The 12,949-nt window shown below is 48.4% G+C and overlaps 1 protein-coding gene across 1 annotated transcript; it reads right to left on the reverse strand.

Annotated features, from left to right (window-relative positions):
- Window positions 1–6,391: 6,391 nt before the first annotated feature.
- On the reverse strand, window positions 6,392–12,527 carry LOC148684658 (uncharacterized). The gene has a single exon (XM_088652430.1). It carries the CDS (start codon window positions 10,862–10,864, stop codon window positions 9,089–9,091), a length of 1,776 nt encoding a protein of 591 aa, XP_088508556.1. The 5' UTR covers window positions 10,865–12,527; the 3' UTR covers window positions 6,392–9,088.
- Window positions 12,528–12,949: the final 422 nt, after the last annotated feature.

Here is a 12,949-nt window from a genome sequence, read left to right on the forward strand (position 1 = left end):
TATTGAACCTCGGTGCCTGTGGAAAGCACAAAACAAAAGATGTATTAGCTCCACACATCCTGTTTCCAAACAGATGATGACATCCTGACATGGTTTTCCAGTTAGTTCTGTTTTCAGACTTGCAATTCAAGCGATTCCTAACAAGTCAACAGCAGGTTTGTTTTTTTAAAAAAGGAATAATCCAATGATGTCCACTGGGAGGAAGAATGGGCAAGGAAAACCTGCGGCCATAGAAGTGTTGGTGCATTTCCCAGGGCAGAATGGGGAATCTGTGGGTTCCCAGTTAAACCATGGTTACACTATTTTAGGAGTAATAATAATAATAATAATAATTTATTATTTATACCCCGCCCATCTGGCTGGGTTTCCCCAGCCACTCTGGGCAGCTTCCAACCGAATATTAAAAACAGTACAGCATCAAACATTAAAAACTTCCCTAAACAGGGCCGCCTTCAGTTGTCTTCTAAATGTAAAATAGTTGTTTATTGCCTTGACATCTGCCGGCCCTCTGTCTGGTTCCCTGTAACCTCACTTCTCGCATTGAGGGAACCGCCAGAAGGCCCTTGGTGCTGGATCTCAGTGTCCGGGCTGAATGGTGGGGGTGGAGACGCTCCTTCAGGTATACAGGACCGAGGCCGTTTAGGGCTTTAAATTCAACACTTTGAACTGTGCTCGGAAACGTACTGGAAGCCAGTGTAGATCTCTCAGGAACGGTGTTATATGGTCCCGGCTGCCACTCCCAGTCACTAGGAGGAATAATGATGGCCACCAATTTGGATTGCTTTGAAAGAGGTTTTGACAAATTTGTGGAGGATGAAGCTATCAGTGGCTACTAGCTATGGTGGCTATGTTACACCTCCACTTTCAAAGACAGTATATTTCTGACTACCAGTTGCTAGGAATCATGTGGAGAGACCACTATCTACCTTGTTTGGGAAATAGCTTTCTTCCTGAGTCAAACTGACTGCAGATTTAGGGAATGGGGAAGTTGCCTTGATATCCCGACAGCTGTTCCAATTCTGCAAAATGTCCTTTTCTGTGGGTTTCTGCTAGTTGATGGAGAACAAGAGGTGTTTCCTTCGTGGGCACTGACAGGCAATTTGCTGTTCCAAGTATCTTGGGTGTGAGTCACACCCACCTACGGAGGTGAGAACATGCACAGTAATATATGCCTGGCCATACAGAGTTCTTAAAGTGTGGGAGCTGAGGGCTACAGGTGTAATTTGAATTGGCTGTGGAACTGTGTTTAGGAGGGATTAGACAGGTGTTGCAGCTGTGAATGGGGGCTTTAATGGGGGCGAGATCCAGGGAGTTTTCATCAGGAAGAATCTTAGAAGATCCTCTCGCATAATTCAGATCTATCATAACACGAGTACAGTATCCTAATTTCCCACTCCCACATCAATAATGTCTGCAGGCAGGGATAAGGATGCTGATGACATGAAATGCACTGAGTCATGTAGTCTCAGGGCTCGTCCACACTTCTGCTTGCCCCATGTGTAGAAAGCATGGTTTTCAACTTGACCCACGCTTTTTAGGCATGGGTTCAAGCATATATTTTTTCCTTGCCCCACTCTTTTCCCAGGGAAAACCTGCTCTTTAGCGCTAAATCAGAGCAAACGTCAATCTGGAGAAAACCTGAATTGCCGTTTGGTCCGACTAAGCGCTAAAGAGCAGTTTTCTCTGGGAGAAAGCAGGAAGAGGATAAGTGTAGATAAGCCCTCATTCCATAAGCAATATTGGAGGGGAGGGAGAATTTGCTAAAGGCAGGCCATTTCCAGCACCAGTCCTGTATTGTGAGACCCCATATTGCTGTGGATGACATGAACCATGTAGGCAGGGCCAGTTGTGTGATTTCGCACCACCTGATTGGCAGTTGCTCTCCATACCAGTTGGGCAAAAACTGGCTGAGACAAACCCACCCAACTGGTCCTGCCTACATGGTTGCAGTATGAACAGATTTATTGCAATGGCATGGGGATTGCACTGCATGGGATAAGAGAGAGATGGACAAAAATCTCTCTTTCAATTTTAACCAACCTGGTGTCCTCAAGAGCTCTAATAGGCCCTATCCAGCATACATGTGGTGGCCGGGGCTGATAGGAGTTGTAATCAATAATATCTGGAGGACTCCAGGCTGGTGAAAGTTGATCTGTTTCCAATACATGTTTTTACCCATAGTTCGTCATGAACCTGTAATATAGGTATAGGTAGATATAGGGATATAGATATAGAGACACACAAATGTTTACGTCCAAAACACACGTCCTACCTTTCACTGGCCCTGCTTAGCACCCTCCTTGAGTGCTTTGGCCTGGCCTCTTGCTTGCCTGGATGGGGGATAGAGACAGGTAGTGGATGTGTGTGGAAGCTCACAAATATATTGCTCCACCCACTTCTGCCTCTGGTCCCACCCACCACTGGCATGTGGCCCCCAGAAGTTTTCCCAGAAGGGAATGCGGCTCTCAGGCTTGAAAAGGTTTCCCCATTGATGTAATTACAGGGGAGGTTATCCATAACAGACCCACTAAGTCTAAGATGTAACCTCCTGCTATCTTATCCCAGTTAGAACATCTCTAGCCATAATTAAGATGAAGAATCTCACCAGAAAGATTTGTCTGTTGCCTGGGTTTTTAAATCTCCTTTCCAGTGCTTAACTGGCCAATTTTAGAAGCCTCTTCCCTTCCATTATACTTCCCCCCTTGCTGAGCATTTTTCTTTAACCTGCCCTGCCTACCCTGTTACTGAGCTCACATCCCAGAGACAGCAGGAGACTAGCTGCAGAGTCCGGAGTTTTAAGGGGATGTAAAAGGCTGGGCAGAAGGATGAAAGTGTGCAAACAGAGAGAAAGACAGAAAATAGTAGACTGGGATGTTTCAAGAGAAACAGAATTAACACAGAGTGAAAGAATTAGCAAGATTTTTTTTAAAACAAAACAAAACAACTAGGCGTTTCAATGAGGCATTTCATTTTGAAGACTCGCAGGTGAAAAATACCACAAAACTATTTGTGTGCAGGTGTCCACTTAAGAACAGGTTTTTTTAAAAAAAAATCTTCAGGTTATAGTAAGAGTGACCCTACTAGGAACTGTATTGCTGCACCGTATAACTAATTACTTTATTATTACAAGTGATAGGTAAATCTGTCCATTTCAGGGGTTTTTTTCAATCTTAAGTTTTGATACCTGCTTGCATTTCTTTTAAAAAATCCCAGTGGAAATTCATCAGCATTTTAACAAAAAATTGTAGGCAATATTGCCTAATATTCACATTAAACAAGTCCTCTTGAGCTCAGTGGGGCTAACTTCTCAGCTGGCAAGTATAGGAGAGCACTGTCTATCTCTATAAATGTACATACATATAAAACAATAATTCTAAAGATGATTGTGTAAGAGGGAGCATTCTCCTGATTTTGGATGTCACACCATCTCAGAAGAGACACGTCCTCCCATGTAAGAAACAAGGAGAAGTCTCTCTTCTCACTAGCTGCCTCCCACCACCTACGGCTATGTAAGCCCTTGAATATAAAATAATTAACATTTTCTTCTTATTTTTTTTTTAAACTGCTGCTGCCCTGTTAATTAGGAGCACCCTTTTAATTGATTAAAAGATGGTGCACAGCTAGTTTCTCTCATTTTATACATCCTAATTAAAAGTATTACCTGCCTGATTACCGGAAAACCGGCACAGAATGGCTATCCTTTCCAAATCTCAGCTGCAGAGATGAAGTTCCAAAAAACCACTTCCGCATCCCAACGGAGGTGGTGTTGTGGGCGGGACCCTTCTGCACTCTGGCGATGGGGCTGGGAGCCCAGCCCCTCGCGTGCAGGGAGTTCCCGCCTATGTCACGCCCGGGCTGACCAATAAGGTCGGCTAGGGGGTTGGGCCTCACCCCCCTTTAAACAGAGCGGAGGGGGGAACTCTGCCTCTTTGCCCGCTTCCCCCTCAGCTGTTCGGATCACCCGCCCACCCACCCTTTAGGCTAGGCTGACGCTGCTATGGACTTCGGTTGGTTGCCTTGGTTGGCCAGGGGGCCTGGTAGGACTTTTCCCACTTGGGCTAGCCAGGATGGTTTTTTCACCTACCTCATAGCAATTCGTCACAACTTTGGTTTGGCGGTTAGGCATTGGAAATTAGCGTAAATTACATCATCATATGCCCAGAGAGTAGTGAAATATTCCGATAAAGGTGTTGGGGGCGGAGCTTGTCCTGAGCCCGCGGAGGTCAGGGCCGTAATGCACGCCCCAACGGCAGCCACAGAAGGCGGTTCCGGTAGATGTACATCACTGGGCACCTTGCTGGTGGTTAACTTCTCACAGACTGCAACACACGGGTTGCAGTCAGATTTAGTGGTTAGGTTTCCATGCCTAAGCCAATACCGCTCAACATCCGTAACCAATAAAGTTGTGGCCTTTTCACCCAATTAAAATCTATACAGTATGTCTTGTGTCTTATTTCATGGGAAGGAGGGTCATCGCCACACAATGTCCCTACATGAGTCAATGGGTTGGGTCTACCATAACCATACTCAGAATAGATTCGCTAAAACCAATGGACATAATAGACCCATTAATCCAGGGGTTAGCAACCTTTTTCAACCGTGGGCCGGTCCACTGTCCCTCAGACCTTCTGGGGGGCCAGACTATATTTTGAAGGGGGGGAAATTGAACGAATTCCTATGACCCACAAATAACCCAGAGATGCATTTTGAATAAAAGGACACATTCTACTCATGTAAAAACATGCTGATTCCCGGACTGTCCGCGGGCCGGATTGAGAAGGTGATTGGGCCGCATCCGGCCCATGGGCCTTAGGTTGCCTACCCCTGCATTAATCTAAATAGGCCTGCTCTGAGTAAAAAAAAAATAGATGGATACAACCTACAACCTCTTTGTCACTATCAGTGGCTACATTTGTAGAAGACAGTAAGCTATGGTTTGCCATTATCAGACAAAAGAAGAATCTATTGGGTTTAAAAACAACACCCCTAAAAGTAGTCCAATGAGGATTAAGCATTCTCAGAGGTACATAATGCTCAGGGTCTTGGGGGGGGGGGGGATGAAGAAGATGGGGAAATGGAATGGAGCATTCTGATACAAACCGTGGCTGGCTGGCACGCTGAACAGAAGCATGCAATGCTGCAACATCTTGTTGCAGGTCCCACTTGTATGACCTATTTACTAATCTAGGCTGAGGTGGTTGTGAGAATATACCCTGATTTTCTTCTCTGTACTGAAGTCATTTCCCCTTTGAAGCCTTTTAAGAGGCCCATACATCTTCTTTCAAAGAATCTGAGGGTACTCATTAAAAAGGCTCAAAGTCCTCCACGATCTGATTTCAGGGAATAAAGGTTTGTGATCTGCTTCATGTCCAAAACTTTGGCTGCCAGGAAGATACCTGCTGTGTGCTCTCCCAACGTGACTGTATTGCATTTGTGAATGAAGTACTTTCTGAATATTATCCTCAAGTCTTCTGCAAAGGGTCTCTCTGATATTTTTGGGAGCTGAGGGTGTTCAGTGGTGTTGAAAGATGTGCCAGCTTCATTTTAGATCAAATATACTTAGGCAGCCAACTTTCCACTTAAACACTTATCTTTGAATCCCCCCCCCCCACCGTCAACATCATCTGTGAGCACTTATATAATACTGTTTAATGTTATTTATTTATATTGTTTACAGGATTCAAGCCTGCAATGGGCCCTCAACATGGCACATATCAGGCGATGATTTAGCCTACATGCTGTCACTACCGAACATATTTTTCTGTTTCAAAAAGCAGAAAGGTCTTGGAATGAATACTTGTGAAATTGGCACAGACTAGAAATAGACCTATCTCTACCTACTACGTGCAAAACATGCAATCTGCTCCCTGGCTATAGTCCCCCCCCCAAAAAAAAACATAGAATGTACTGTACCTTAATTCCATCTCTCCCACCCAAGCCTCCAATTTCCACCTGGCTCCTGATGATGCACTGGATAGCTCAGCTGGTTAGAGCATGGTGCTGATAACGTCAAAGTTGCAGGTTCAATCCCTATATGGGACAGCTGCATATTCCTGCATCACAGGGGGTTGGACTAGATGATCCTCAGGATCCCTTCCAACTCTACAATTCTTTGATGGACTTCAGCATTCTAATAAAGATGAAAGTAGATCTTGCCAACCTGAAATCTCCCCACTCCCTTTCTAAGGGTGTACTACGGTATTGCTTCACACTGAGTCTTGCTATCTGCCAGGCCTAACTGGCCTGCCTAGTACATACCCAACCCAAACCTGTGCCAGCACATTACTGGAGAAGACCAGACTCAATGGCAGCCAGATTCAGATACGGCAAGCTGGCTTGCGGTTCGAGGACCCGCCCCCCGCAAGAAATAAAGACACAGTGACACGTGGTATTAAGGTTAATGGGTAGAATAAGGCCACAACTTTATTGGTTAAAGCAAGTGAGAGGTATTGGCTTAGGCATTGGACTCCCTAGCAAGCGTGACTCCACCCCGCTCGGCGGGGGGTCATATCAGGTTAACACCCCAAGGGAGGAGCCTGTTGATGCAAATACAACTGAAAGCTCCCCCTGGTGCCACCGGGGTCGTGCCATGGCCCTAGCCACCCGCAGGGCGTCGGACGGGATCCACGACCGCCGGATCCCTTAAGGGGATACCCCTATATGAGGAGGGTTGGATGATGGCCACAACCAGTCCTCGAACACACCAGACAACTCCATATTCCAATGCCTACCGCCAAATACCGAAGAAGAAGTTGTGACGAATTGCTACGAGGTAGGCGAAAAAACCAAGAGGCCGGTGCCAATTAGCCAATTGGAGAAAAAACTCCTACCCGGACCCTTTGTGCCACCAAAGGCGACCCAAAGGCGACCAACCGAAGTCCATAGCAAGGTCAAAATGTACCTGACTAAGGGACGACCTAAAGGGCGGGTGGGTGGGAGATCCGATGTGGTGCAGGGGCAAAGAGGGGCGATCTGGAGCCTGCCGCGCTATTTTAAAGACCTGTTAGCTCCGCCCCCTCAGCTGGCCCTATTGGCCAGCCCTGAGCGCGGCAGGTAAAGGTGGAGCAGGGGGCGGATCCCGCCCCCTGCCTGTTGCGTAGAGCAGGTCCCGTCCGCAAATCCCCCCCTCTCTGAAGAGGAGGGGTCTTGCGGTTCGAGGACCCGCCCCCCGCAAGAAATAAAGACACAGTGACACGTGGTATTAAGGTTAATGGGTAGAATAAGGCCACAACTTTATTGGTTAAAGCAAGTGAGAGGTATTGGCTTAGGCATTGGACTCCCTAGCAAGCGTGACTCCACCCCGCTCGGCGGGGGGTCATATCAGGTTAACACCCCAAGGGAGGAGCCTGTTGATGCAAATACAACTGAAAGCTCCCCCTGGTGCCACCGGGGTCGTGCCATGGCCCTAGCCACCCGCAGGGCGTCGGACGGGATCCACGACCGCCGGATCCCTTAAGGGGATACCCCTATATGAGGAGGGTTGGATGATGGCCACAACCAGTCCTCGAACACACCAGACAACTCCATATTCCAATGCCTACCGCCACCCGAGCCCAAAAGGGGCTCGCCGCCAATACCCTCACCGCTGTAACCAAGCCCTAATGCTTCGTGTGATATCAGCCAGCCAGATGTCGTTTCCTTGATCTGAAAGATGCACGCCATCATCACGGTAGAGAGCCACCTCACTGAACTTGATTTCAGGGTGCTCCACAACATTGCCCTCCATGCTACGCAGTTTGCGTGCCAAAACACGATTCAGCAGTTTCCTGGATTTTTCCAAGGCCCGTGGGTTATGACAGTCGCGCCACACTCTCCTCTTGAGCAGTGTGGACCAAAACAAGGTAGTAGCCGGGAACAAGGCAGCAAGTCCATCAAAGTCCTTCTTTATATGGAGCAATAAGTCCACGCTCTTTTTGTAAGCAAGATCATTTTCCCCCAGCTGGATAATGAGGATATCGGGGGGACCGCAAGCAGCAGCTCGAGCTGTCACAGCAGGCATCAGCTCTTCCCAACGCATCCCACGCCTTGAGATCCAGGAAACGCACACGTCAGCCGGCAAACCCAGGTTGTTGCCAAGGCCCCGATCGCACGCCCGCACTCGCGCCCAGTGCACGATGCTGTGCCCACAAATCCAGACTCGTACTGAGGGTGAAGCTGCGGAATGAAGGGAGAAGAGGGAGGAGGTAAGTGGCTGCCGGCTAAAGATCCTTACGAATGTACCCCTTATAGGCGTTCGACTTCCAACGGCCCAATTCCTTAATCCTGTCTGTAGGGAGGCCTAAATGTGCTGCAGAGGTAGCAGCCCCTATCCTAAAAGAATGTGCAGCATATTCCTTTGCTGGAAACCCACATGCGTCGATTGCCATGCGCAAGACCCGCGTGAATTGGTGCCTCATCAGCCGGGAACCGTCCTCATGAATAAATAGTGGGCCAGCGCCAGCAGGTCTCAGGCACAAATAACGCCTAGTGTCCTTCACAGGACATGGACCTCGATGGTCAGAAGCTGTTAACTTTAACCAGGCACCCTTGCCGCGCTGATCAGTTTTCGAACTGCGGATATGTACTAACAGTTCTGCGCTGGACAACTGAATGTCATTCAAAAGAAGGCCACGATATTCATTGTCTGAGTGCTTTTCCACTACCACCTCTCCGACCCTGAGGGCCCCAAAGAAGGAGATGGCATAGGCAGCAGAAAATAAACGTGCCTCGTATCTAGACCAACAAATTGACCTTAACTTTTGGCGAACCAGGCAGAGCAATTCGTAAGTTATTGGCCTACGCCCTTCGGCTTTTTTGGGCTGAAGCCTGCCCCAACCGTCAATTGCCCTGTGGACGATGAAGTCCGCACAAGGGTCCAAGGAGAACATAGCCTTACTGAAGAAAGTAATTGCAGCTGTATGTATTTTTAAAGTTTTTGCTGCCCGCCCCAAAGTGTACTGATGCTCCAAGTATTGTAAAACGTGATCTGTGGTCGGTGGGATATTATGTGCAAGGGCTAGAACTTTGCACCGGTAGTCCAAAAAGTTACCCCAGATTTGATTGTAAGAACGGAGGGTAGAAGGGGCCACGGAGGCCAATACTCCCTTAATCACGTTGCGTTTCCAAGGCTCCAGAGGTGGTCCGGGAAGGGTTCTGGCCACTGCTGAGCTAGAGGTGCCAGTGACCGGAAGCGGTCCATCTGAAATCGAGATAAAGCATCCGCTATGTCATTATTTATCCCGGGCACAAACTTGGCTGAAAACAGTATGTTACACTCTAGGCAGAGCAGCACAAATGAGCGCAGTAGACTGGAAACCCTATCAGAACGTGAGGACTGCTTGGCCAATATGTTTACCACAGCTTGATTGTCGGTCCTGAAGCAAACCCGGCGGTTCCGGAATTCGGCTGTCCACAGGTGCACTGCAACCACTATTGGGAAAAACTCAAGAAAAGTGAGATCCCTAGTGATGGCCTTGCCTTGCCAGCTCTTTGGCCAACGCTGAGCGCACCAGCGCCCTCGGAAGTAGACGCCGAACCCAAGGGACCCCGCCGCATCAGATTGGACCTGAAAGTCTGCATGTAACGTCAAGGTGTCCTGCCACAATGAGATACCATTATAATGCTCCAAAAATTGTAACCACATTTCCAAATCCGCTTTGACGGACTTTGGGAGGCGGACCCTGTGATGAGGCAGCTTGAGGCCGGCGGACAATCTAGACAGCCGCGAGCAAAAGGGGCGGCCAGGGGAGACTACCCTGCACGCGAAATTAAGATGACCAAGGAGGGATTGGATCTGCCTAAGAGTAAGCTTTTTAAGTGGAAGGACCTCACGTATGGTATCACTAAGGGCACGGATTTTATCTCGGGGAAGGCGGGAAGACTGAGAAATGGTATCTAGCTCAATGCCAAGAAAGGTGAGGGAGTGAACTGGACCCTCCGTTTTATCGGCAGCCAGGGGAACGCCTAATTCATGAGCTAGGGACGCAAATGCATTTAAAAGAAAAGCACATTCTGCTGTGTCTGGTTTACCCACGAGTAAATAATCATCCAGATAATGACACACCCCTGACAGGCCGGTCCTAAAACGCAGGGCCCATTCCAGGAAGGTGCTGAAGGTCTCAAATGCAGCACAGGAAACCGAACAACCCATCGGCATGGCCTTGTCATAGTAAAATTTTCCTTGGAACTTGAAACCTAATAAATGAAAATCCCTAGGATGAACTGGCAAGAGCCGGAAGGCGGACTCAATGTCACACTTTGCCAGGAGGGCACCCGGCCCATGCCCCCTAACTAGCTTTACTGCCTGATCAAAAGATGCATATTTGACTGAGCATAACTCGGGTGGTATCGCATCGTTAACGGAGCCCCCTTTTGGATAGGAAAGGTTGTGAATTAACCGATATTCTCCCGGGGACTTCTTGGGGACAATGCCTAAAGGGGAGATGTGTAGGTTTTGAAGTGGGGGGTCAGGGAAGGGGCCTGCCACCCTACCCGCTGCAATCTCTTTTCCAATCTTTTTGATGGCGACCTCGGGCATTTCCCTGACGGATTTCTGATTTGGGGAATCCTTGGCTGTAAGTGAACCCGCTACAGGAATCCTGAAACCCTGTGAAAAACCTAGCCAGAGATAATTAGCGGCTTTCTTGTTAGGATAGATATCCAGAAGGAGACGCAATGGGGCAAGCTTAATGGGGGAACACGCCAGCCCCGGTTCCCTGTTGGTTTCCTGCGGTTTCATGTCAATTGCGGTTCCCTGCTGTTGCATTGGTGGGGCCGGGGGCACCTCTAGGCCCTTGTTGGTAGTGTCCCCGGCCCCCACGAAAGGGCTGCCTACCCTTGTGGCATGACATTGCTGGGTGAGCTCCTGCGCACTTTTCGCATTCATGCGAGTACCTGCAGACAGACCTGTTACAAACACCTTTATTGTACTCCCAACACAGCAGTTTTCGCCTTACCTCCTTCCTGGCATCTGCACGGCCCGAGCGGTAGGCCTCCTGCGGTTTCTTTTCCACATACGGGCCAACCACAACGTTCCAGATGCCACTCTCAATTTTGTCCCAGCGCGCATTAGGAATGCGAGAAGCCTTCCTGCGGAACTTCTCGTCATATCTAATAGCCGCCGCTTCACCGGCTAGGGAAAAGGCTGTCCTAATATTGGTCAGATAGGCCACCAGATGAAGGGCCCGCTTGGGGTATGCGGCCACTACAGCCCCCATGAATGCCTGGTAGCCGTCCAGCCAGTTCTCGAAGGTCCTAGGTACCCTCGGCTTGCCCCTACGCCTCGAGTAAGAAGGCTTTTTCTCTCCCTTACCCAGCTCCTCAGCAGGTGGGACCAAATCGAACATATCTACGTACTCCCCATTCAATACTTTTTCCCTCAGTTTAGGGGAAAGGTGGTCACCAGGAACTGTGTCCGATTCATTGTGCGTGGAGGAAGTAACATCCGCTACTAGGGCCCCATCCTTCCATTCCAACGCACCCCCAAATTTTTTACGGTGGGAATTAGCCCTCCTACGCCAGGCCCAGTCCGGAAGGCCAGAAATCCCTTCAGCCTTCCCCCAGTAAGACTCCAGAGATGCATCGCTATCATAATCGGATGACGTACCTGATTCTGAACTGTGAGAACGCGACTTCCTGCAGGCATGTTTCTTCTTATGATGTCTCTTTCGTGCTGGCTTGTCCCTGTGATCCTCATCATCTCCAGAAGAGGCATAGGAGTCCTGTACATGCTTACCCCCGGAACTGCCTGTTCGCCTTGCCTGGTGTTTTTTCCGGACCTGACGCCGCTCATCCTCCCCATCAGAAGAGGTGTGGGACTCCTGGATATGCTTCGTCTTGGCACGCCGCTTTCCACCCGGCTGCTGGCTCCTCGGGGCATGAGGCTGTGCTTCCTCGCCTCCGGAAGAAATATCGGCCCCGGGATGCTGAACGCTATGCCGCTGACCCTGTGGAATGCTCAAGGAAGACTGGGGCAAAGATGAGTCACGGAGGGAAGCCTGCACCGTTTGGTCCCTAGCCACAGATGCTGCAGATATTAAGGCAGCGACCGGGGACCTGTCCAGCCTACCTGACTGTGGACCGTGACACAAAGACGCTGACGTGCCCGGCCGATCGTCCTGCTGCGTATCAGGAATAATATCGGGCGATGAAGACCTAGATTCCTTAGAAGAAGGGTTAGTCATGCGTTCCTCGAAACCCAACATAAAGGTTTTTAGTTCGCTAAAGAACTGAGTCACCACCTTTGGGGTAGCACTCTTCTTACGAGGAGCCCGCGGCTTGCTGCCTACCTGTCCTCTCGCGTTAGAGGCAGTGTCAACATGGGCGGGCTTCTTTCCCGACTCCACATCCTTTGGTGGCTGCACGTCCATGGCGACTTTGTTCCCCGACTCCATGTGGAAACCAACCAACAACAATGACAACAGTATATGTCCAACAATCTATTAATTAATTATGCTATAATTATTATTATATATATTTTTTGTTATTTTTCTTTGTTTAATTTATTTATTTATTTTAACTTATTCTATTTATTTATTTATTTTTTATATATTTTTTTTATATATATATTTTTTATTTTTATTTTTTATTATTATTATTTTTATTTATTTATTTATTTATTTATTATTATTCTTTACTATTAAAGGAGGAGACCGGCAAATGCAAGCTAAATTAGCAAAGGCAAGCTAAACTGTATTATTCTTACTATTGTGTGCAGGGGATTGGCCTTATCACAAGCAAAAACCGAGCAGGGAGTCCAAGGCGGCAGACACCAGCACAGGCAAGCTGAATCTCAGATCAGGGAAGGCAAGCTAAATTGTAGCAAGGGCCAGATAAAACACACAAGGGAAGCAATTGCCTGGGGCACAGCCGCTACAGGCCAAGAGGGAACAAAAACTTGTACCGGAGAGAACTCCCAATGCAATTAAGTGTCTATTGCTGATAATGCAGCCCCCAAGGAGAGGCAATGAAT

Source organism: Zootoca vivipara, chromosome 9 (assembly GCF_965207765.1).
Source record: "Zootoca vivipara chromosome 9, rZooViv2.hap1.1, whole genome shotgun sequence".
Taxonomy (NCBI): Eukaryota; Metazoa; Chordata; class Lepidosauria; order Squamata; family Lacertidae; genus Zootoca; species Zootoca vivipara.